Source organism: Bemisia tabaci, unplaced genomic scaffold, assembly GCF_918797505.1.
Source record: "Bemisia tabaci unplaced genomic scaffold, PGI_BMITA_v3".
In the NCBI taxonomy this organism is placed as follows: Eukaryota; Metazoa; Arthropoda; class Insecta; order Hemiptera; family Aleyrodidae; genus Bemisia; species Bemisia tabaci.
In genome coordinates, this window is record NW_027311753.1 from 45,364 (window position 1) to 72,558 (window position 27,195).

The following is a 27,195-nucleotide window of genomic DNA, read 5'->3' on the forward strand; positions in this document are numbered from 1 at the left end:
TACATATTGTCACGAAAATCGATCGAACAGGAGCCGAGCTAGCATTTTAGGCCACGGCCGCCATCAAAGAATTTTAAAAATCTGACCAAAAATTCGAATGTCCCGTCAAAATACCCTCTGATTCCGTGTTACATCAGAAGTAGATCTAACAGTAGCTGAGCCAACCTGTTCAGCACAGTGCTCACAGTGCACAGTGCAAATGCTCACTTTTGCTCACAATGCAAAAACAATGATGACGCCTGCGAGAAATTGGTTATTTATTTTTTTCCTGATAAGGAATCAAAGAGAGTAAATTAAAAAACTTTGAAAGATTGTTGAATCATAAATTAATATTTTTTGAGGCGCTTAAATTACATTTTGTAATAAAAGTATCATACGGATCCTCAAATCAGTTAAAACATTAACCATGACATCTTTTAGGAGCCCTTATGCTAAAATAATAAATAGTTTCCCTTCATCTCCTATATAAACTGCGAAAATATGAGGGTGAATCTAATTATGCTACGTCCATTATGCTCGTCATGTGACATCTGATGCTGAGAAAAATACAGCTGTAGTAAACACCGGATTATTATTATAATGTGGAAGTTGAGTGGTTCGAATATGCTCAAGTTTGGATGATCCAAAGATCACTTAAAATAACGTTGAACTTCATTAAATGAATGAGAAGTCGATGAAAATACGTTGAAATTTTTTTATGTTTACTCATCTTTTGATATATACATGCATGTTCAACATTTTGAAGGCTTTTAAGAATACATCTTACTCATCTCTTGATATACACTTGCATTTTCAACAATTTGACTGCTTTTAAGAATACACCTTACCTATGTATTTAAAGAAAACGGAAGAAAAGAACATTGCAGAACCGTATTCAGAGAAACTTCCCAAAAGACCACAAAGTAAAAATTGGTTCGGTTGGTCGGGTGTTTACCGCATCTCGAAAATATATCATATTTTTCTCTCTAACTACATTGATTTTTAGGAAAAAGGAAAAAAAATAGTCTTTGAAATATCCTCATGCTATATTTTTAAAGTATAGCCATCGATAGAAAATACCTGTAAGGGATCTTCAAATCTTACCCTACAGAGAGTAATATCCATTACACCTATTCTTTCTGTAAATCTCTCTTTAAACACAGCACATTAGAGTAAGAATTAAGGTGAACGATTTTTTGGTCAATTCTTTTGGAGTCAAGATTTCATGTTACTCCTGGCTCATAAATTTTTGGTTATGGAGCTTTAAAGTGTTGGAGTGTAACAATCAGAATACTTGAAGTGTCAGTTTTGAGTATGTGATCACCTATTTATTTCCAAAAATATGTAAAGGTCTAAGCATAAGAGCTGTGTTGATCACTACAGCAGTAAAATTTCAGTAGATCCAAACTGAAGAGACCATTTTGAATTTGATCGGTGAGAAAATTTCTCTATTGACTAGGTAATAAAGAGGTTGTCCCATTTTCCATAGGAAATGGCCGCAAGAGCTTTTCCATCCATACTTTCAGGAATCATAACGTATCATCGGAGAGGCCTAAATCCGGTGTCATTTCCCGTCTAGCCCTCCAGGGGGAAGGAGGGGAAGGGGTCAAAGGTCAAACGCTCCGACCGCCATAACGTTTGAACGAATCATCGGATCGACTTGATCTTGGGCTCAAAAGAAAGCTCTTGACGAGACCTTTCATTTGATGGATAGTATTGTCTGTTTTTGGTAATTTTTCAATGTAAAAAAATCATTGTTTGATTTTTCAAGCACAAAAAATTCAGTTTTTTGGGGTGTTCTATAATAGGGAAGGCTTGAATCATTACAAAAACCACTTTAAATGAAAGCCCTTGATTCCCATCATTGCGGTATCTGATTATTCCTATGCAGGTAAATCTTGATGAGAGGGAATAGATCGAAGAGAGGTGAGGGAAGGATATATTCAGTATTAAATGTGACTTTCCAGTGCTGGTCTGCTAGTTGCTCACTAGAGCCTATGAATATTATCTAAAGCTTTTGAGTGTATTTTGCAGTAAAAGAGGCTTGATTTGGCTATTAAACCTTAAATCATGGAGGGGGGGGGGGCGAAAAAATAATGTATGCCAGCGTCTTGTCGTTTATTAGCATTAAATCTATTTTTATTTCCTTTTTTCGTTAGAAATGCAAGTAATTTTGCACCAATGATTGGTCATTCTTTAGGTGCAGGGAGCTTTTGTCTTCTCTATATCCGTTATCAGCTGAAGTGGGCACCAGGGGAAAAGGTAGGGAGGAGTGGCACGCGAGTATACACTCCGCGCGCTTCGAAAATAGCGCGCCACGCCAACTTTGAACGGTCATAACTTTTGAAACATTCATTTCCCCAGGTTCAATGATAGCTCGTTTTAAAGCTTGAATCAAGGGCTTTCATTTAAAGTGGTTTTTGTAATGATTCAGGCGTTCCCTATTATAGAACACCCCAAAAAACTGAATTTTTTGGGCTTGAAAAATCAAACAATGATTTTTTTACATTAAAAAATTACCAAAAACAGACAATACTATCCATCAAATGGAAGGTCTCGTCAAGAGCTTTCATTTGAGCCCAAGATCAAGTTGATTCGATGAGTCGTTCAAAAGTTATGGTGGTCGGAGCGTTTGACCTTTGACCCCTCCCCCCTCCCCCTGGAGGGCTAGACGGGAAATGACACCGGATTTAGGCCTCTCCGATGATACGTTATGATTCCTGAAAGTATGGATGGAAAAGCTCTTGCGGCCATTTCCTATGGAAAATGGGACAACCTCTTTGTAGTAGGAATCTTTCAACAATAAAGGCATTATTAAAAGCATCACTTAATTGGTGGGAGAGGGCAAGTGAAGGTGAGTAACATTAATTGTACTATCCTTCCTCAGTATCAAAATCACTACCAAAGAGGCGCTGAGCAACTGAAGCGCACTAATGTGGAGCAGGATGTAGTCTTCAGCTAAATGAATACTAGATGATTGCAAGGCACAAACGAATGATTGAAGAGACAAGCCTCGGCAATGAAAATGGCAGAGAGGAATAGTGGAGAGGACAATATAACTTTAATAAACCAAGCAACAATTAAGTAGAAAGTTTTGGCTTGGCTACTGAGAATAGGGTTGTTGCATGGGTAAGGGATTTGAGGATAAAAAATATGCAGTCATAGAACTATTCGCGATAAAAACGATGGTAACGTTCAAAAAGTCAAAAATCAAGTCCTTCAGCCCCAAAAGCCCGTCAAATTCAAGTTAAAAATAAACGATTTTCATTGGCTGCCGTACAGTTGGTCAAACTACGCGGAAGTTTCTCCTCGCCGCCATAACCCACATCTTGACCGCGTGTTTATCTCATAGAGTACGTTTATCTAGTAGAGGTTAGGTTAGGTTAAGTTCATCTCGAGCTCCAATTGGCTACGATGATGAGCGGACGCTGCCGGAGAAACCCGAGCAGGGCCGGCTGCTGCGTACCGCCCTCCGCTCACCGCCGAACGGCTCCTCCGCTGCGTGAAGAAAACGGGAAAGGAGCGATTTTCAACTCACTTTCCGACCCAGAAATCGTCGTGAAGAGCCAAAAACCCAGTCTGTAATTGATTCATCTTATCTTTAGGTATCCATCAAGATAAAAAAAATGAGTTTAGTCGGAAAAACTTGATTTCTCCTGATTTTTTAAAAAACTCATATTAGCACGCAGTTTAGATAGCAAAAACCCGTGGCCATGCGTTGTGACGTCACAACACAGTGCGAGTCACGTGATTTCGAGGCGCGGGAAGGAACCCTGTTTCAAACCGTTTCTCAACTTTCGACGCTTTTTCTCCATGTTCCAATCATCAGAAAATTTTTAAAAAAATACCTTAACAATCAGCACACCACCAACTTCTAGAAACTGAATTAAAAGAAATGCATGCAACAACCCCATTCAATACTGGGGCCTCACTTATTGAATTCACTTGGGTTATTTTGGGGAAAACGTGGCTGAAATTGGAACCTAAATATTCATGAATCAATGTGAGTACAAGAAACCTATGCTCAGTGTAAATCTTGGTCCATGAATAAATTGGATCCACACTGACTATAGAAATGGAAACGCACACACAGCAAAAGATTCAGTTGCTTAAGCCTCAAGCTTTATTTGTAAACGATGGCAAATGAACACCCCACAGAGACACAAGAGAAAATAAACAATTATTACTCAGAGATGAAGAGAAGCTCTATTTTTAGGTAACAAAATATTAACTGGGCATAACATATTCCAAATCAATCAGCTGCTTCAGTCATAAGGCCAGATTTTTACATGACTTTGACAATGATCAGGCCTAATAATTATGTCATGTGCAGGGAAATTCTAAAGACCCTTCCTCATTGCAGTAAAAACTAAAATTATCTGAAAAAGGGTAAAATAAAAAATACTACTTCAAGATCCACAAGAATAACATTTAGATTGCTAGCATAACTCACTTACTGCAGGCACTCAGCTTGATTTCTCCTAACTATGTCATGGCAGCAACCATGTTAGATACTGTGCAGAGTTGCAAAGTCGAGGTGACTCATCTGTGTTAAATTAGATCTTTGCTGCAATATTTTTTTTTGCACAGCATGCGGATGTAGTCCAAAGCCAGGGATGACTAATCATCTGTCAAAGTGACAGTTTACACTCTGTCAAGTTATCATTGCACATTCAAAAGAACACCTCGACTGTTACTCCTTTGTTGTCATCAACAGTTGCAATTTTTTTTCAATGTCATATGAACTTCATTCCTTTTGAGTATGGAAAGCTTTACTGAGAAATTCCTAAGCAGGAGGCTGAAAAATTCTTGTTTTACCTACGCAGATTATAAAGTAAAGAGTGATTTTTGCGCTCATTTACGATTTTTGTGCAATTTTCTGGGAAAAGCAACTTTCGATAGGACTGTGGCTGCTGCTTGCAACAGACTCATTGTCATTTCAAGGAACTAAATAAGTCTAAATTGAGTGTACAAAATAGAAATCTAGTGTTTTGGAAAAAAAAGAGGAGGTAAGTATTGGGGTAATAGATGAGGATATGATGGATGACACCAGATGCATTTCTAACCATTTTTTTAGTCGAATTCACTCGTTTTATCCCTTTCTCACAAGGACTATGCAATTTATTCACTGAACTATGCTCATTTGATGGATTTCACCTCATCAATAATGCGCTTTTTCTTCCTAAGAGCTTTAGGCAAAAACGGCTTTTTCCGCATTCAACGAGTGGTCCATTAGGCTGGGGAAATAAACGGTTCCGGAGTTATGAGCGATTGAAGTTTCCGCTCAACGCGCGCCGACCGATTTTCGCGCGCCAAAATATGGTTCCAAAGTCTGATTTTGGTGTTAATACATAGGGTGTCCCAAACGTGCTGCACGTTTTTTTTTTTCAGGCGAACGGTAGCAGATATCAAAATGCGGTTAATGTAGACTTAAAGTCGGAGTAATAGCCGATAAAACAAGACAAATTCGAGCTCTCTAAGTCAAAAAATGACTAAGTTACAGTGTTTTGAAAATGGAGTGTCGAGGTGACCCCTCCAGGATTTTTAGTTTATTGCACTCTTTGATTTTCGAGGGATGGTGTATCAACATTTTGTCCCTCTTGGGCAGACAATCATTAAGGAGTACTACAGCTCGGTATTGATGACACTACGTGAGCACATTGCCAAGAGGCGGCCAGAGATGAAGGAGACAAGGCTCCTGCACCACAACAACGCCCGCCTCCACACGGTCCAGTGCACTAAAGAGTATGGATAAACACGGGATTGTCCGTCTTCCGCACCCCCCTTCAGCCCGGACCTCGCACCCTGCGACTTTTGGTTGTTCCGTACGTTAAAGAAGGGCTTACGAAGCAAGAGGTTTACCTCCGTTAACGAAATAAAAAGAGCTGTTGAAACTTTCTTGAACAACCTCAGGAAAGAAGATTTTGAAAAAAACATGTTTGCAGAAGTGGGAAGAACAGTTGCAGCGTTGTGTGGAAAGTGAAAGAGGGTACTTTAAAAGGAAACTAGTGTCCAGTCGTCCAGTGAAGAAGAGTAAATGCTAGTACTCTTGGTAAGATTTTGTGAAATTAATTTGTTAAACCACTTGAATCTTTAATTCTTTGATTTTGTTCTAGAAAAGAAGCTAAAAATCCTGGAGGGGTCACCTGGACATGTCATTTTCAAAACACTGTAACTTGGTCAATTTTTGACTTGCAGAGCTCGGATCTATCTTGTTTTGTCGGTAATCACTCGGACTTTAAGTCTACACAAACCGCATTTTGATATCTACTACCGTTCGCCCGAAAAAAAAAAAAAAACGTGCAGTACTTTTGGGACACCCTAAGTAAATCAAATTAAATGGTCAAACTGTGCAAAATACATTTTGAGGGATTCTTGAGGGTCGCTGAGTTCAAAAGTTACAGATACTTTCAAATATTCACTTTTCTACGTAGTGCTACTTGATGGGCCTTTCTTTTTGAGCGACCCTTAAGAATCCCTAAAAATGTATTTTTCACGGTTTGAACATTTAATCTGATTTATTAACACCCAAATCAAGCTTTAGAACCATGTTTTGGCGCGCGCAAATCGGTCGGCGGGCGTTGAGCGGAAACTTCAATTGCTCAAAACTCCGGAACAGTTTATTTCCTCAGTCTAGTAGACAACTCGTTGGATGTGGAAAAAGACGAACTATCTGAAAAAACTGGTTTTGGTTCAAATAAAAAAATGAGTGCCTTGTGAATTTTTTGTTTAAGAGAAATTTTCTCGACTCAAAAACTGAAAATAGTACATTTGTCAACTTTAAAATGTAATATCAGGATTTTGACCTTGAGTCTTAAATTATGCAATTTTAGACGATTTTTCGTCCAAACCGGACCTTGATATCTTTCTTCGTTCCAGAGATAACAAGGTTCACAGGTTTTGACTTCCACCCCCGCTAGCGCTCCCCCAAATTTTTTTGGGGGTCTGAAAATGGGCCTGTTGCAAACTTTTGCTAGAGCAAAACTAAGCGTTGTTTCTTATAGATAATACCTCAAAAATCACGATGAGCACATCGGCAAACTCTGAAATGCACTCATAACTTCACAAACTGCGTAAGAAATTTGCGGTTTTTTGAGCTTCCCGCTTCAAAAACGATACTACGGCACAGGTGAACATTTTGTAAGAGGAGTCGTTTCATCGTCGGCAATAATCATCATAGCCGACGCCAATCCGCCAAAACACGTTTGATGGGACGAGATAACACCTGAACTGGATTAGACCAGATAACAATCGGTGTGTTAACGTTCATATTTTCCACGCCCAAATTGATTGACCTTGAACTCTCCTTGAATTACGCGCGGAACTGCGTGCAAGCGTCGGCCATGATGAATATCGCCGACGATGGAGCGACTCCTCTAGCAAAATGTTCACCTATGCCGTAGTATCGTTTTTGAAGCGGGAAGCTTAAAAAAACGCAAATTTCTTACGCAGATTGTGAAGTTATGAGTGCATTTCAGACTTTGCCGATGCGCTCATCGTGATTTTTGAGGCATTATCTATAAGAAACAACTCTTATTTTTGCTCTAGCAAAAGTTTGCAACAGGCCCATTGGTAAAAAGAAGCGCTCAAGTATGAGTAAGGGATAGACAAAGGTTGAAGAAATTCCGGGGGGGGGGGGGGGGGGGCGAAAAATGCCGTTTTGGCATAAAGCTCTTTAGCTCATTACAGATACTATTTGCTTCTTAAAATGCACTACAACCATGTTACAGAGCATGCACGCACAATATCAGCGCTTTCAGTTAAAAATTCCATGGATATTCTAATCTTTTTGCTGAATTGCATAGCCTGGGCACTCAAGTAAGAACTGAAAAGTTATGGCAAGATACAGATTTTGTGACATGGTCAAGGGCATATTCAAATTTCCCTCCCTTTCTTTCAACAGTAGCAATCAATCTGTCCCAATCAGGGTGGAAGACCGTGGCAGGAGCGTCATCTCGTGTTTTCGCTTGTCATTCCATCTTCACTTTTGCAAATCAAGTTTTGATTCTGTAAGTGTAAGTTTGTTTGGCAACCATTTAGTTTTTCTTTCATGTATTTGCCGGTCGGTAAGCGTTTCAGGTGCTGGAGGTTTTGATTAATCAAGAACTCTGTGTTCTTTCTTTTTCTCTTCCAGGCTGAGCTCCCTTCCTTCACGCAAGTTCAATGAGCATGAGATACGGACTTCTTTTTTTTTCCGGGCTCCAAGTCTCAAAGATGGCGCCCAACGTGGGGTGCCAACTCTGACTTGGAGACTTGACTGAAGACTTGGTGACCCAAAAGGGCCACCTTTCAGAAGGGAAAAACGAACTTACATTTTCAGAAACAAAACTTGACTTGTAAGAAAGAGGAAGGAATGACAAGCGAAAACACGAGATACCGCACTCTGATTGGCTCAGAGTGATCGCTTTTGTTGAAAGAAAGGGAGGGAATTTTGAATATTTTTGTAAACACCTTACAATTTAAGTAAGACTGTGATTCTTACTTGCAGAATGTTTAATAGCCAGATCTTTTAATACTTTTATTAAATACTTCATTCAGCTTTGGAATAAAACTGAGCGACATCAAATTTTGTTTTCTCTAGACATAGATAAATAAATATTACTCAACAGTCAATGACGAGGAGTCCTATCAAGATTCAAAGAAATCTTTCAATAAAGTAGTTCTCCTCTTTTCGGCAATGTCTATTTGATTTTCTAGGTCACCTCGATGAGTGGTTTCTGCATGCTCAATTTTCCATGAAAGGTTTTCAATTTCTGCCTCCAACTGTGCTTGCTGATATTCAAACTGTGAGCGAAAAGAAAATATGGATCAGAATCAACTCTACATCAAATAAATCGCGTGTTCCAGCGCACCCGTCCACTATCTGTTAATTGGATACAGCCGAAAATTGAACTCCGGGGTGGAAACTTTTCGGAGTAAATTAACCAATTCAATAAAAATATCTTCAGCCTTTCAAAACCCCATAAGGGAGGAGTGATAGCCCCCGCTTCTCTCATATTTCAGATAGGAAAGGTAATTTAGGGCTACGGATTCGAATTTTTCTTCTAAAAATAAGCAGTTTTTTATTCACGGGCTTATTCCCGAAACCTTCAATTTTTTTGAGTAGCGGTGTATTTTTTGGACAATATTTTTTTGGACACTGTAGGCTTTAAAATGATCCGATTTTCAAAATAAAACAAAACCGCCACTCCACTCCGCTTCCTTTTTTGGGGGGGGGGGGGGGGGAGGCTCCGCCTCCAAGGCCCCTTGGAGACGTGCGCGTCTTTTCAGTCGTTTCTCTTTTTTGTGACCCACGCATCCATCGCGGGAAGCAAAGTGTATTTCCCGAATTAGGAGCTGGAGTCTTGGAATTTACCAATAAGTTTCATTTAGAAAATACTTATTACAGTTAAATTGATGACATTTTGTCCATAGATAGATCACTTACCATGACCCACTGTGCGACCGCCCACTCCTCCGCCCGGCATGAATGTTCCAAGCTCGCCATTCTGAAACGGCAGGGCCGATTTCGTTCAAATTCTATACCGAACCAGTTCCAGGGGAGAACTATCACCCATAAAAATTTCAGCTCAAAATATTGATTTTAACTCAAGCTATCGAGTGAACAAGATTTGACCTCCCCCACTTTCGAGCCCCCTCTCATAATCTATTGCGTCAAATTTAAATTTTCCTCGGAGAAATACATACTTAAAATAGAAATCTTCACGAATGAACCACTAGACAAAGCATGAAGTTAAGCTTTTTTATGTATGTTTCTTTATCAGAATTTTACGTGGAAAACGATTCTTGCATCGAAAATTACTGAAACAACTTCTAACTAAGATATTAACGTTTTTAATTTACATTGGTCACGGGAAATTTGAATTGCCAGGTTACAAGAAACTCAACACTCTACGTGAGTCCAATCGCGTACTACAACGGTTTCGGCAGGCCTCTCAATTAAGCAATGTTTATTGCCCACCCTTTGTTGTTCAAACTATAAACAACCTGCTACAGCTGAGCCAGGCCATTATGATTGAGGTTGCAATATTTTTGTATCGCATAGACTGTCATGGTAACATTTAAAGCACGCTTAGACTCACGTAGACCATTGCGTTTTCATGAGCGGGAGGTTTGAATTCGCCCGCCAAAAAACATTAAATATCTTGATTAGGAGTTTATTTCAGTAATTTTCATTGCGCGAATTATGTTCTACACAAAATTTTGGTTAAGGTACATGTATCAGAATGCTAAAATTTGTACCTTGTCTAGTGGTTTATTGGCAACATAAGTGAACTGCTTACTGCCGATATAAGAATCCTCCAACATCCAATATCCTCACTTTTGTGGTCTAACTTGTGTGAGTCAAGTAAAACTTGGTGCATGGGGCACACTGCCTACACCTACCAGTACTTAATTGAGAAAGTCCCCCTCCAACTTGCCTCTTCTGTAATATCCCCCTCTTAGTCAGACATGTTTTAGTATCTTGTCCTACCTACCAACAATTAAGATCCAAATTCCCCCCCCCCCTCCTTCTGATTTCGATACCATCCTTTCAAAAATTTTCTCATCAAATCCCTCCCTTTTTCAGACGACTTAATCACCTAATTTAATTCATTCTTTCCTTGTCCTCTCTTTTAATCTGTAGTACTACTTTTTTTTTTTTTTTATCTCCACTCTGAGGTGTTAATGACCCAAGTTTGTTGGAGCACCTTTAAACATACATACATACATACATACATACACGAAATGTTGATCCCACGGCAGTTGGTGATCATGGAGAAAACCTGACCTAAACTAACTTAAAAATTGGTATTTTAACCCTTTTTGGCGGTTTATGCGATTTCGTATGAATGTCGCAGGCAATCCGCAGTAGACGGTAATCTGCAATTCGCAAGCCGCAAGTGATGAATCAAAAAATAATTAGTGTAAATGGGAAAAAGAACAAAAAGTAGGAGATTGCAGCACCGGCTGTGGCAAGGAATTTGTCGCAGAAGTTAAAACGGAGCTAGCCTCTCTCTGGTCCTGGTGTAAAATTGTTCATGGGAGGTCACGGCATTCACAATCCCAGGGATCCATCGAAAGGTGTAACCGAGAAATCGAAAATATGTTGCGTGCGTGGATGCCCAGTCAAAACTCAAGAAAATGGTTCCCAAGAGTTCATTTTGTCCTGTGGCAGCGGAATATTTGGACGTATTTCTATCAAACAGAACTATGTGGAGGTGGAAAAGATGTGGTGTGCTCGTTAGTGCTCGGGCCATGAGAATGAATGGGAAATATAAAAGTGACGGAGCCGCCGCCGCCGCCGCGCTCCTCGCGCTCTCTCGTTAACTCATGAACCCTGTCCACAACGCTCTCGACACATGCCCACGGCACTTTGTTGCACAACGTGAAATGTAACAGTCGTTGTCACGCTTCTTTGACTTGTCAAAACAAATAGTTTTTATAATTTTTTTAAAATATTTTTAAATACTTGCCGAGCTAAAATTTAGCGAGATATAACGCTGTAAAAACTCGAAAAATGGTAATAATATTTAAATTCGAATGTTGGAAGTTCATCCGCGCAACCACTACCAACCAAGGTGTAGCTGCTGCCTCATTTCAAAACTCTACTGAAACATCTCCACAACAAGGTAAACTTAAGACTGTTTCCGTTGTTTCTTTACCATGATATTTTACATTTTTTAGTTATCACTAGCGGCTAGCGAAATGCCTAGACAATTTGCAAATTGCCTTGGCAGTTTGCATATGGCCTATGCAATTCGCAAAACGATTGCAGATTGCTGGCGATTGCGGAGTTTCTGCGACCTGTATACGTGGTTAGTTGATCCACTTGGTTGATCCCCATACGACCAAAATTGAACACGTTCAACATTCCAGGTACTAAATTCTCCATACAAACATACATACATACATGCATACACTCATACATCGTATCTACCAACCAACCAACCATACACACCCTCACACACACACATACATATGTACGGGGTCTTCCAAAAATTCAGCCCCCAACTTTTGAACAGTTTGAGATAGAAAAATGAAACTTTGGGAATGTTTCTGTCTCAAAGGGGACCATCTTTGGGGGGGGGGGGGGGTCAAAATTTTGTTCCCCCTTCAGAGGGAGGCGGGGAGCGGGGGACCCCCAACTTATTTTTTTCAAATGGCAACCCCTGTCTTGTGATACCTCATTCGAAAGACCATAAAAAACTAAGGAGCTTGGCGCAAACCGCAGATCAATATCTTAATTTTTGACGAGTTATGATAGGTCAAATTTGACATATTTTCAAAGAATTATAACTCTGGTTCAAATTATCGTAAAGAATAAATAGACGGGAAAATTTACCAAATTATGTTCGCTTATAAGTAAAAATTGCAGAAATCACTTCGAACTAATTTTAGGGGGGGGGGGGGGGGTTCGGACCCCCAAATACGTCGATTCAAAGGTCATTCAATTTTCCATCGAAATAAGCAAATTTCCCCTAGATTTGCCTCCTCATCATCTCAGTAAGGTCAAAATCAGTTCAACATAACGTTGGCAAGTCCCCAAATTTCGGGAAAAGTTCAAAAAAATAAAGGGGTGCTTAAATTCGACTGTTGCATGATGATCTACCCATGATGTCTGACCCATACCCAAGACCTTTTGAAGAGCACTGATCACGGGTCGTTGATCACAAAAGTATATGCCATTCAAATTCATACATAATGTTGTTTTGTACATGAAATTATAGGTCCTTGAACATGTATATACAGGGTGTTCCAAAAGTCCAGCCCCCCCCCCCCCCCCCCTCTAACTTTTGAACGGTTCGAGATAGGAAAATGAAACTTTGGGAATGTTCCTAACTCAAAGGGGACCATCTTTTTTTTGGGAAGGTGTCAAAATTTTGTTCCTCTCTAAGAGGGGGCGGGGCCCCCCAACGTTTTCTTTTCAAATGATAACTCATATCTTGTGATACCTCATTCGAAAAAGTAATAAAAAACTATGAAGTTTGGCGCAAATTGCAGATCAATATCTTAATTTTTGCCCGAGTTATGATAGGTCAAAGGTTAAATTTGACCTATTTTCAAAAAATCATAACCCCGGTTCAAATTATTGTAAAGATTTAAATGAACGGTAAAATTTACCAAACTGTGTTCGCTTTTCAGTAAAAATTGCCGAAATCACTTCGGACTAATTTTAAGGGGAAGGGGGGTTCGGACCCCAAAATACGTCAATTGAAAGGTCATTCAATTTTCCCGCCAAATAAGCCAATTTCCCCTAGATGTGCCTCCTCATTATCTCAGTAGGGTCAAAATCAGTTCGACATTACGTTGGCAAGTCCTCAAATTTCTGGAAAAGTTCAAAAAAAACGAGATTTAAACGATCAAATTTAAGCACCTTTTTCGTTATTTTGAACTTTTCCCGAAATTTGGGGACTTGCCAACGTTATGTTGAACTGATTTTGATCTTGCTGAGATGATGTGGAGACATATCTAGGGGAAATTGGCTTATTTCGCGGGAAAAGTGAATGACCTTTCAATTGACGTATTTGGGGGTCCGAACCCCCCCCCCCCCCCCATAAAATTAGTTCGAAATGATTTCTGCAATTTTTACTTAAAAGCGAACACAATTTGGTAAATTTTCCCGTTTATTTATTCTATACGATAATTTGAACCGGAGTTATGATTTTTTGAAAATAGGTCAAATTTGACCTTTGACCTGACATAACTCGGTCATAAATTTATTTGAACTGGAGTTATGATTTTTTGAAAATAGGTCAAATTTGACCTTTGACCTATCATAACTCGGTCAAAAATTAAGATATTGATCTGCAATTTGCGCCAAACTTCATAGTTTTTTATTACTTTTTCGAATGAGGTATCACAAGATATGAGATATCATTTGAAAAGAAAACGTTGGGGGGCCCCGCCCCCCCCCTTTAGGGAGGAACAAAATTTTGACACCTTCCCAAAAAAAAAAAGATGGTCCCTTTTGAGATAGGAACATTCCCAAAGTTTCATTTTCCTATCTCGAACCGTTCAAAAGTTAGAGGGGGGGGGGGGGGCTGGACTTTTGGAACACCCTGTATATACATTTTTAAGGACCTATAATTTCATGAACAAAACAACATTATTTATGAATTTGAATGGCATATACTTTTGTGATCAACGACCTGTGATCAGTGCTCTACAAAAGGTCTTGGGTATGGGCCCGACATCATGGGTAGATCATCATGCAATAGTGTTTTTCTTCGGAAAAACACTAAAAATCTCCGAGGAGCAGAGTTCAAAACTTTTTTGTTGATGTGCCACATGACTCCTGTTAACCTAAATTTATGGAGGCCACAAACCCCCGAAAATTTTAGGACTTTGGAAGGCCATAAGTCGAAAATTTCAAATAACAAGGGAGTGTTTTGACTTCAGATTTGGATGCTACTCAAAAAGTTACGTAAAGTTTTCAAGGCATACGGCCTATTTGCCCTCCATTACCTTACGACCCCATTTTCCTGGGCAAAGTACATTTATAGTATATTTTTGGAGGAAAAAACTGGAAAGAGGCTCTGAGGTAATTTGGGGTAAATAGGTAGTGTGTCGTAGTGATACTACGCAACTCATCATGTAAAATCCAAATCTGAAGTCAAAAAATGCCCTTACTGCTCGAAAATATGGGAATATGGCCATTCAAGGCCCCAAAATATTCGGGGAGTCGTGGCTTTCATAAATTTGGGTCAATGGGGGTCATGTGTCACATCATCAAAGAGGTTTTGATCTCTTCTCTCGGGAGGATTTTAACGCCTACAGTGCCCAATTGAAAGTTCCCCAAAAAATACCCCGAAAATGTTCTGTACCTCCAAAAAATGGGGCTCTGGGCAGGGATGCCAGCCAAATTATTTTCTTCCATTCCCTGACTTTTCCCTGACTTTCCAATATTTTTCCCTGACTTCTGAGTATGGATCTGACGCAGTCTGTTAAAGTGAAAATGAGAGCTATTTTCGACTATTTAAATTTTTAGCAGTTAGTTAACATGCACATTTGCAATGCAAGGGCTAGGTACAGAACACTGCTTGGTTAGGGTGTATTTCAAAAAATATTTTTGGCGATTAAGATTGGACCTTGAGGTTTCAGAAGATGTTTTCCAATTACCACGAGCAGCAATGAAGGATTAAGGTGCAAGAGGGACACTTTTCAGAATCAGTGATTCAGAATTTCCTTTGGCATTCCATCCCTTTCAAGGCAAAGAAATGCTAGTGGCATGAAGACAATTTTACTGAATGTGCTTCATAATTTAATAATATTGTTAACAAAAATGTTAAGTAAAATGACTGAGTGACTTTCTTACAAAAAAATAAATTGTTGATAGAGATCCTGAAAAACTGCAATGGAGAGGTTATGTGAACAAACGTAAACACACGCGCACACACCCTCCCTCACACGCGCGCGCAGGTCCGACGCGACGCGATGGTCGGAATGTAGGTATGCCGGTAGTTCCTCGCGAAGCCGAGCGAGAGCGCCACCATCCTCCGCAATCGAACGTAGTAGTCAGTTGATCCCGCAACGCGAGCCCGAGACCGTCCGCGCCTAATTCCACGAAAAAGCAGAAAAATCCCTGACCAACACCGAAATTCCCTGACTTTTCCCGGTCGCTGGCAACCCTGTCTGGGGAAAAAGTTAATGAAACAAAAAGTTCTAATTTCTGGCCATAAAATTCGAATTCGAAGTCAAAACACGCCCTTTCTATTAGAAATATGGGAGAAACGGGGGTACTCCCTACAGTCCCCCCCCCCATGGGATTTTGGGGGGCTTAAATATTTTCGTTGAATTCTTTGGGGTAGGGAGGCCTCGAAAAGTTTTCACCTGGAAGCTCAATTTTCGGCTGTTTTCGAGAAAGAGATAATGGATGGGTGCTCCGGAACACCTGGTACATATTTTGCAGATACAATTGGAATCTAAAGTGCAGTTAAATCTACCTCTATCATACAAAAACTGATCTGACAGTGCATAAACAGATTTAACTACCTAAGGGGGCTGTCGGCCGATGCTGAGGATTTTTTTTTTTCAATTTATCACAGGTTTTTGACCAGTACAGTGGCCATCATCAGGCCATAATATCTTTAAAAACGTTGGTAATCGCGGTTAGTCATACTTGGCACTTCCACCCCCGACATGATTATCTTTGAAATGAGCATAATGTATGATTAAGTGCGATTTGTCGCCATCAAGTGGAAAAAGAAATCCTCAGCGATAAAACCTATTTATGCACTGTTCGTAAAAATATGAAAAGAATTCGTTGTGTAATGACAGCTGTGGTAATGTGATCATCATACTTTATTTCCAAACTTTAAGTCACCGTTTTGTTTTTTCTCGCCTATGTTTCACACCTCCATGGAGGCCTCTTTTGGTGCTATGGGAACAACAACAACATTAATAAAACTGTACACAACAATTCTAGATAAAACACATCGCACGGACATTCTTTTTATGTTTAGCATCTTTAAGGAGGCCCAAAACGTATGCGAGAAAAAACAAAATGCAGACTGGCAGCTTGCAAATGGGGTGGTTATACATCTGTAGCCACAGATGAACACACAGATGAACACACATCTGAGAGTCACAGAAACGTAACCAACAATTTAGGAAAAATCGAATTACTTACATGCTCGGCACATCTAAAAAGGGATCTCTATGTGTACGTATACTGGTTATGATATCTGAAAATGGGCTCCAAATACAGGATGTTTAAATTTGCAAGATACGCTGCAGGAGTGGCTCCTCCCTGATTTCTTAAATCAATGAAGATTAGGGGTGGGCCGTAAATTTTTTTTTTGGAAATCCGAAAACGTCTAGTGCTCAAAAGTTGTCATTAGGCACTGATAGAACGAGAAAAACAACCCAAGCCAAAACTCCTCCATCTTCCTCGTCAACATAGGGATTGAAGTTTTGAGGGCTGAATTGTCCAATATTTCGAGCTCCTTCAAAATAATATTGCACTCCGCGTCAACAATAGGGAACAAACTTTTATGAACTAAGGTATTTCCATGTATTTTGAGTAAAAAAATCGATGTTGGCAAGAAAATCATCGATAAATAGAAATCCAACATAGATTTTCGCTATAATTACGAAACGTCAATCTAAAAACGTCCATTTTTCTCTAGCCTGAGGTAACTTTTCATGTGAAATCGACCCAAAAAATCGATTCTTTGAGAAAAATTACCCATGCAAGTATGACTTATTCACTCAAAGTGACAAAATTTACGGTAGTAAAGGTATAGTTGAGTAGTTATATGAAGGTTTTGCTGCAGCAGAATTCAACCAATATGTCATTTTAAGGATATTTACGACCAATACAGGGTCTATTTAGACTTGTTTTAGTAGACTTATAGATATATTAGACTTGGACATAGTAAAATAAGTCTAAATAGACCCCGTATTAGTCGTAAATATCCTTAAAATGACATATTGGTTGAATTCTGCTGCAGCAAAACCTTCATATAACTACTCAACCATACCTTTACTACCGTAAATTTTGTCACTTTGAGTGAATAAGTCATACTTGCATGGGTAATTTTTCTCAAAGAATCGATTTTTTGGGTCGATTTCACATGAAAAGTTACTTCAGGCTAGAGAAAAATTGACGTTTTTAGATTGACGTTTCGTAATTATAGCGAAAATCGATGTTGGATTTCTATTTATCGATGATTTTCTTGCCAACATCGATTTTTCGACTCAAAATACATGAGAATAACTTAGTTCACAAAAGTTTGTACCCTATTGTTGACACGGAGAGCAATATTATTTTGAAGGAGCTCGAAATATTGGACAGTTCAGCCCTCAAAACTTCAATCCCCATGTTGACGAGGAAGATGGAGGAGTTTTGGCTTGGGATGTTTTTCTCGTTATATCAGTGCTTAATGACAACTTTTGAGCCTTAGACGTTTTCAGATTTCCAAAAAAAAAAACATTTTTCGGCCCACCCTGGTTAAGACGTAGTCATAGCTAAGTGGTAGATAATATGGAGAAGAAAAACACTAAATAGTGACACGAATACAGTAAAGGACAGGATGGTAGAATGGTGCTGGGCTCTCACTAATCCGTAAAGAATTAAAACCCAGAAAAACCAAGAGTTAGAGTTACAAACGAAATCCAGTGAAGTGGTATGAAAATACCGACTTGACCACAGTACAATATACGGTAAATATCCAACAGCGTTGCACGATGATGCAGGAAAATACGAATTAAATTACAGTGTTGTAGGGTGATTATAATTCAATATGGCAACGCTGTAAAAAGTAAAAGTATTGTATGTTGCCCCTTCAACATGCGGGTTATGCAATAGTGTAATATAGCCCCTTCAATCTGTGATTGATGCAATGGTGTATTCTTAAAGATAGCGGTTACAACGTTGCCAGACGGTGCACGTAAATAAATTATTTATTAATGGGTGAAATTTTGCAACATCGCATTTTACAGTGTTGCCAGATGATTCAAAAAATTAGTTAATTTTTCGATACAATGTTGCCAGATTGTGCAAAACATTCGAATTTTTGGACTTATAAAAATTTTCGGCTTCGAAAGACCGTATCTTACAGTATGGGTCTGGTATCTGAGACTGGAGAGTAGGGTCTGATTCGGGAAATTAAAAAAATTTCGTAATCAGACCCTCCTCCGATCCGCCACGGACCGATGCGATTCTTTTACACTATCGAAGATCGGAAAACTGTACGGACCGAATTTTGATACGACTTTTTGTTTTCGAGATTTCGAACTTGTAAAATTTTGGCGGCATCCACGATAGACCATATCTTACAGAATGGGTCTGGTAACGGAGACTGGAGAGTAGGGTCTGATTCGGGAATTTCAATTTTTAGTGGCGTGGCGGTGTTGTGCGCTTGGAGATGCGTATCGGAACCTTGTGTTTTGTGGATGAGCAACTGGGATTGGATATTGCATTGTTCAGTTTGATGAATCAAAAAAAAAAATTTTTTTCTTTAGTGGAAATTTACTGTTACGGTTTTGCATACTATTAATACGAAATCTTTACTATCGATCCAACTGTTGTGACTCACGTCCAAACCCAACCATTTGACAAAGGCCTGGTTTTTCTTGCGACGCAGAATTTTCTCCACCAGGAACGTATCCTTACAGTTGGTGGGTTGGAGTTCTTCGCGATAGAATTTTCCTTTGATGATCGTATCGTGCGCGTCTTTCAGATCATACGTGATCGGAACGGTGGGATTGACGCTGACAATCTTGAAAATTTCCGTGCTCCAATTCGGTGTGTATCCTTTCTCGAACATGGCTTTGAGTCTCGAGATCCGGACGTGATCACCGACTTTCAGTTTTCGTCTGGCCAGACGTCTCTTTTCGGTTTTACTCAGCGGCGGCCCACGAAACTTTTGCAGGATCATCGGTACATCCTTTTCGATGACATTAATTGGTTTCATCCCGATGGTGCGATGAACGCTCCCGTTATATTCACGGATGAGTTTCGGTAATAGATCTACCCACTTGTACGATCCTTGCGCGCTGAACTCTTTCCACATCTTCGTTTTGAGCGTTCGGTTGAATCGCTCGACGAGGCTTTGGTTGTCGAGTGCGAGCTGTACATATTGATCTGGTGACGCTTCGTCAATGCTTGACATTTGGAGTTGTAGAATTCCGAGCCCATATCGACTTGTAAATGTTTCGGTGACTTTCCGGCTGCTTTGAGAACGCGTTGCAGAGCATAAGTGACATCCGTGGCCGTTTTCGATTTGAGCGGTTCGGCCCACGCCTTTTTCGAGCACGCGTCGATGACGGTGAGGAGATATCTGTATCCTTTGTTGACCGAGGCGTACGGTTGCATCTCGACGAGATCGGCTTGCCATAAATCGAACGATCCGAGAATCCGTACTTTACGACGCGGATAGTTCCGTCATGCAGGTTTATGTAGCTCCTCGACGATCCCACGTTTTTCTGCCGACATGATAATTACCGTCAACGTCGTCGTCGTCCGCTCTCTCGGTTCAAATGCTGTTTCGAGCTACTATTTTAACCAGACGATTGTAAGATTGCTGAAGTTGGTGGATATGCTCCAGACAGTGTTGACCTAATTTCATAGCTTCCTTCCACTTCCGTTCGGACCATTGTTTGTTCACCGCATCCTCATCGCTTTCAGGATCTTGCACTTGACGAATCCGTTTGTTCGATACGATATAATTTCCGTCGGAATCCAGTGAGAATCCGTCGCCTTTTGGACCGCGGTGAAATTTCGATCGGCCAAAACCGTCGGTGTGACTCATCGCATCACTATTTTCCTTTCGTTCGATTCACAACCTCTAATTGACTGATCCTTTTTTCCAATCGTGATAATTTCGTCTCGAGTCGTTGCATAATACTTTTGTATTCTTCCATTTTCTCCCAACAAAGCTGTGTCGAATTCATAACTTCCGTCCACTTCGAGTCTGTCCATTGTTTGTTCACGGCGTCGGTATCCTCTTCGGGATCATGCAGTTGTCGGATCCGTTTGTTGGATACAAGATAATTCCCGTCGGGATCCAGTAAGAAACCGTCACCTTTGAGACCTCGCTTCGTGTTGCGAACGTAAGTCCCTTTCGATCTTCCAAACCGGTCGGTGTGACTCATTTTTTTTTGTGCGGAACCTATATTTAGTGGATGTAATCCGCTTCGCGAAGCTCTTCGACGATACTCAGAATTTCACGATCGTGATCGGTGTGACCAGCTTGTTTCGAAGCTACAAGTAAAACGAGACGTTGGACTAACTCGTTCGGATCGTCCCAATAGACGAGTTCCCGTTTCGCACGATGAATTTTGATACCGGAGCCTTTCTTCAATTTTTTACGCGATGACTTCCTCGTTGATCTCGGAGTCGATGTAGCGAACAAAGGTTTGATGAGATCGCGGTATTTTTGACTGCGGTTCGAGTTGGGTCTACCGTGTGGATGATGATCCCTCCTATGCGCATTGGTGAGCGTAACTACTCGTTGGAATTTAGCGCGATCATCTGCTGTGTAATTACGCGGATTTGTCTTAAAAAGGAGCTCCAAGAACCCGGGTGTCGGTTCGAACACATCATCGCCACCGTCCAAGATTAGTCGTCCGTCCGAATCGAAAGTAATGGTTCGGTTTCCGATAAGGAAGTTTCCGTTGATCGCTTTCCGCACACCATACGCGGTATCGGATTGTTTCGGATGTTTTTCCAGATCGTCCAAGGAGAACCTTCCCTCGTTCTTATTACTATCTTTATCGATGACTAAAAACCCGTACTTGTCCTGCCAGCACACCGAGCAGATATGTCTGAAATCTTCGAACGTGAAATCTGTGTTGACGTGATCGTCGTACATGTGTCGGAAGTTTGTATTGTCCTGTTTGAAAACTACGAGCAGGTTAGCGTTATCGCGAATCAATTGTTTCGGTATGCGAGGATGAGTTTGACACAAATAGAAACTGTCGACCGAGCTGTGCCTTCCCATACTGAAATAATCCCGCATCGCATTTTGTTTGTCACAAGCGACATCATCGAAAATGAAGACCGAGTCCGATGCGGCATCGTTTGGTGGAACAATCTCGGCCGTGTCCGAATAGACGTTGTATCCGAGACCGTCGATTCCGTCGAATATCTGACGCAGTTCTTCGTACTTGGGTTGGACCGGTGTCTTGGAGTACAAGTACACGTTGCGGAACTTCAATCCATTCGGATGTTGTAGCAAGCCAACCATCACGTTTGTTTTACCGCAGTTGGACGGTCCGACGACAATGCAACGGATACTGTCCGGTAACTGTTCACTGTGTCGTCGTCGTGGTCGTCGGTTTTCATTTTGCTTCTTCCGTTTGTCGAGGTTTGGGACTCGCAGTGACTTTCTTTGCTTGACGAGTTGCATCGTATTCGTTCCCTATTTTATCGGACAGTCATTTTTTACTTCTCCGTATAAATAGTATGGACATTTTCGTCAGAATATGTCACCGAGAAGATTATCAACTTGTAGCAAAACCAATCGAGGACGTGGACTGTTAAACTCGTTGATAAATTCACTACCGTTCGAACTACACTTGCCGAGCGACTACAGGTACTGCGGTTCGGGAACTCGCCTTGCAGAACGATTGAAACGTGGAGATCCGGGTATAAATCCGCTCGACGAAGCTTGCAAGTCCCACGATATCGCTTATAATCAGACCAAAGACACCACCGAGAGGAACAAAGCCGATCTCATACTTGCGGACAGAGCTTGGGAACGTGTGAAAGCGTCCGACTCATCGTTGGGTGAAAGAGCGGCAGCATACGCCGTAACGAACGCTATGAAACTCAAAGCCACACTCGGAATGGGACTAAACAAGACGGTGGCAGCAAAAAAATCGCAACCCAAGAAGGAGAAGAAGAAGAGGAGAGCGTCGAAGAAGACGAAACCGGTGGAGCGGTCGATCGAACGAATTTTGGCTATCCCAAAGACGGGTGCCAGAGCGTCGAAAACGAAGAAGAAGAAACCGGCGGAGCGAATCTTGGCTATCCCGAAGACGGGTGCCGGAGTCAAAAATCTCTTGACGAGTATCGGTCTGGCCTCGCGAACAATCACACCGGTAGCGAAAATGATCAAGACGGTCATCGACGGATCTTTGAAGGAGAATGTATACCTCGGTGAAGGATTGTACTTGCGACCGTACCGTAAAGGTTACGGACTTTACTTGAAACCTTAACGAAAGAATTTAAACTGATCCGTGAGCTACCGCGCCGAGCGATGACGGACGTTGAGTTGAGGATCGCTGCGACAGAACAATTACGAATCCCGCATTTCCGCGGTGTGTTCATGATCGATGAATTGGCGACCAAGAAACCCAAACGTCCCGAGTGCGGTATCATCAATCTGGACCGAAGCAATGGACCCGGTACACATTGGACAGCATACCGGATTTCAGGGAGCGGTAACGCATTGTACTACGACAGCTTCGTCGATCTACCACCACCCGTTGAAATTACGCGATACATTTTACGCTCACGCGGTAGCTCAACGAAGACGACGACGACGACAATAGGATACAATTATGATAGCGAACAAAATTCCAACTCGAGCGTCTGCGGGAAACGATGTTTAGAATGGCTCGTACAAACCAGGAATATATAGTATTCAAAACCGAATATGGAAACTCAGAAAAGACGTCACACGTTCATGTTGACGGGGAGGAGCAACGTACTCGAGTTTACACTGCCTAGACCTCTCGAGTTGTTCGGACCTTGCGAGATCGGTCTGACGGGTTTTGTAACTTACTATTCCATCCCAAACATTGACATAACGAACAGACTGCTTTTCTACTCCGAGAACCGCGAGGAGAATTACTCGGGAATTTCGTTCCCGATCGGAGCCTACGAGATCGAGGGTATACAAGAATACTTGCAGGAAGAACTTGGCGCGGCGGAAGCTATCAAACTCAAAGCGAACAACGCTACGTTTAAAGTAAGCGTCAAATCCAAGTACTGGATCGATTTCAGCAAACCCGGCACTTTACGTAAGGTGCTCGGGTTCGGAAAGCGTCTCTTGGCACCGGACGAATGGCACGAAGCTGACTATCGCGTCAACATCTCGCCCGTAAACATGATATGCATCGAATGCAGCATCGCCGACGGTGGATACGTGAACGGGGTGCGCGGACATCACATTTATGCGTTTGCTCCCGATATCGAACCAGGATTCAAAATAGTAGAGCAACCATTGACGATTCATTACTACCCCGTCTTGGGTGATAAGATCCAACGTTTGCTCGTTAATATAGTAGACCAACATGGAAGAGCGATCAATTTCGGTGGTGAAGAAGTGACAGTGCGACTGCACGTGAGACCGTTAACTTATGAGTAAATGAAGGATCCAGAACAACGACGATACGTTCCTATATTCTTTCGCATATAATAGTATTGATAATCCACGGACTAGTTGTCAACAACAACAGCAGCAGCAGCAGCAGCAGCAACAGAGGAAAACTTTGACCGAATATTCCAGGAGGGCTCTCACACAACTCGGATTCGTGGTGAAAAATCCGAAATAAGAACGAGATGGAAGCTTGGCGACAAGAGATCATCGAATACGAATACATCCGTTTCGGTCCGGTCGACGAACGGCGTGGAAACAACGATTCGATCCGGTTCACCCCCGATACCCACGGCCTGATCACGGTGGATCAAGATTCAGGGAGCTTCATGCGTGTAGAAGTGAAACTCGAGACAAATCCTGGAGCCGCCGCAGATGCTACGAAACCTCCATTCAAGTTGGCTAACAATTATATCCACCACATGTTCGACCGTATGCAGTATAAAGTGAACGGGACGGAAGTCGATAGCATGCAATCTGTCGGAGTTGCATCGACCGTGAAAAATTGTCTCACATACACTAGAGCGGAAACCGCGGGACTCGCAACTGCCGGGTTTTGTGACATCACTCATTCATGGACCGAATGGGATTACACAACGGCGATTCAAACTTTCTCCGCTATCGTACCGTTGTCTTCACGCAGCGGATTCGCAGTACATTTCAAAGACGTTCTAGTTAGATGCTCGCAAGAGTTGATCCTAGTGCGCAGTGGTACGGATAAGAACGCATATTATATCACCGACGCGGCGACCGCGGACGGTTACACCATCAAATTTAAAATAATCGAAATCTATTGGGAGATTCCCATCGTCAAATTCACATTGGAACTGGAGAAACAAATCTTGCTCAAGATGAACAAGATGAGATGAGTTTCAGTTACATGAATTGGGAATCGCACGACATCCCGGGGATTTTTCCGACCAAGACGTTCAAATGGAGCGTAAGAACAACCAGCAGGCACAAGCCCAAATTCGTGGTGTTGGTATTTCAAACGGATCGACGGGACAATCAACTGCAGGATTCCTCTCTTTTCGACCATGTAAATGTGCGCTCGGTCAGCGTTCAAATCGGTGAGCGTCGGTTTCCTCAAGTTGATACGATCTACGATTTCTCGACTATCTATACTATAAGCTCCAAGACCTCCTAATTTTGGGAAACTGGTAACGCTTAGTTCCAGCGTTCTACCGGGCCGATTTTCATGATTTTTGCGGCTATCGACGGGCAATTGCTTGTAGATAAGCCGACTCTTTTCAGATTTTCAAAATATGGCCCAGGTTTTTATATATTACGTGGTAAAGTGGCGAATTCTCCCATTTAAACAATGTAAATTTATACTTTTTGTCATAGTTCGTTTGAGCGTTCTACCGGGCCGATTTCCATGATATTTGCGTAAATCGACAGGTAATAGGCCCTAGATGAGCCCGCTGCAATCAGATTTTGGAAATAGGACCCAGGTTTTTTTTAAAATCACGTTATAAAAGTGAGTGAGTTTACAGAATGCTCCGGTACTGCTACCGCTATGCGCGGGAGGATGCGCAATGGTCGAGGAGGTTGCGCAGTAGCTGGGTAGCCTGCGCATCAGCTCTACACTTATCTACACAAGATTCGCACCTGCGATTTCAAGGCGAGCGGTGGCCGAGTCGTCTAAAGACGTCAAATGCGTCCGCTTTGACCACAGTGTGGGTTCGATCCACGACTTATGAACTCTTAATTATTACCTGACTATCATTGTTCATTGTTTTACTGCAATATTTCATCAAGCAGTCATTCCAAAACGCGTCCTTTTAATTTTAAAGTAATTTTAAGTAAAATTTAAAATTAAAGTATACCTCATATCGTATTTTTTTAGGGGAAAAATAAAACTAACACTGATAGGAGGGTAAAAATAGGGCCGCGAAGCGGCCCATTGATGGCGCGGAGCGCCTTCAGGGGGTTGGGCCGCGTAGCGGCCAGGGGGCGTAGCCCCCTAGTGGTTTATAAACACGCCTATCTGAACTAGATCGATTTTATGAGAGACTACTGGAAAGGTGAGAAACTCTGCGAGCCAGCTATGCTGATGGAAAATTTCATAGGTCGCGCGATTTTTGTCATCAAATGCGTTCAAGGTGAAGATCTAAAAACAGCTCCGGTGGATATCACGTTGACCGTTGTGGTAAAAGAAAATTTCCCGGCCAACACTACAGCCCAGGTGATTCTGATCACACCTGTGAAGTATTCGTCCGAACTACTGCACGGAACCGCGAGGCAATTGGATTGATCTGAATCAAATATTTAAAAAGAAATAACATGTTGATTTTTTTTTCATTTTTTTTACAAACATGTTATTTTTTTTTTTTTTCAAGCATTACATCATTTAGAAAGGAATACAAACATGACGTACAATATAAATCAAGCTGCAACGTTTGGAACGAGTGCGAATTTATGTGTTCTTCCGATCGGGCCTTCGTAGATGAGATCGAAGGATCCAGCGTTGATATCCTGAATTGCATCGTCCGTCAAACAGTCCGCAATGTGTGAAGGTAGGAAGAGGAGACGATGATGATTCTCGTAGACGATATCAGCGGCAACGGTTATCCCGTACTTGGATGGCATTTTGATGAGTTTGTTCATCTTGTAACGGGTGTTTATAGTCAGGTCTTTAGCGTCAAAGAAGACCTGTGCTGATTATTCAATTTGGCCGAAACGACTTTTTTATGAGACATTGAGCAATTACTGCCAAACTTGGAACTCATAGCTGCATCAATCATAGACAGGAGAAAAAATTGTACTCACTGTACCCTATACCGGGCGAGTTTTAAGAACTGAAGGAAGATTGTAATGTCTTGCCAACAAAGCTCCAAGTTCTTTGATTCTACGAGAAACTCCGAACTGACCACTTGAAAATTCAGGAAACGAGACGAGAAGCAAAAGATCCTAGTCTCCAACAATCATTCGCAGCCAATAGAGGCACAGCCCATAACTGCTTGTACATGCCATAGACAGGGATTGGGCCATGCTCTGTGTTCAGCAGCGAGCAAGTGGGCATAGACCCTACCTCCTATCCTCTACTCTCCCATCTCCCCCATACGGGTTGGCAGTTCTCCAAGCAAGGTTTCCAACCAATTGAGGATTAGAGTTATGAAATGAACTGTGATTAGGCATGATAAATATCATGCAGAAACCACATATCTCCAATACCTCGTTGTACATTTGCACCTTTTCCTTTTAAAGTTCTAAATTATTGAAAGTTGGGATCTTCTAATTATTTGCCAATCTAAAGCTAATATAATAAAAAATTTAGGGATCAACCTTACCAGTTCGATAGTTTGTCAGAAATAGTGGTGCGACGGATTCGACGTGTTGCTATGCAACATAGAATGGCATATGGTTTTGGACAGAAATAAAGCCCTCATGAAAAACATAAAGT

At 41.3% G+C, this 27,195-nt stretch overlaps 1 protein-coding gene across 4 annotated transcripts in view; it reads right to left on the reverse strand.

Annotated features, from left to right (window-relative positions):
- Positions 1-4,079: 4,079 nt before the first annotated feature.
- LOC109038576 (E3 ubiquitin-protein ligase ari-2) overlaps positions 4,080-27,195 on the reverse strand; it is a 37,970-nt gene continuing 14,854 nt past the window's right edge. For 3 of the 4 annotated variants that reach the window (XM_072305817.1, XM_072305819.1, XM_072305820.1), the window contains exon 8: positions 4,080-8,763. In XM_072305817.1, the coding sequence (XP_072161918.1) occupies positions 8,608-8,763 (156 nt within the window). In that variant the 3' untranslated portion in view covers positions 4,080-8,607. The remainder of the gene's footprint in view (positions 8,764-27,195) is intronic. The other variant, XM_072305818.1, reaches the window with a different exon arrangement.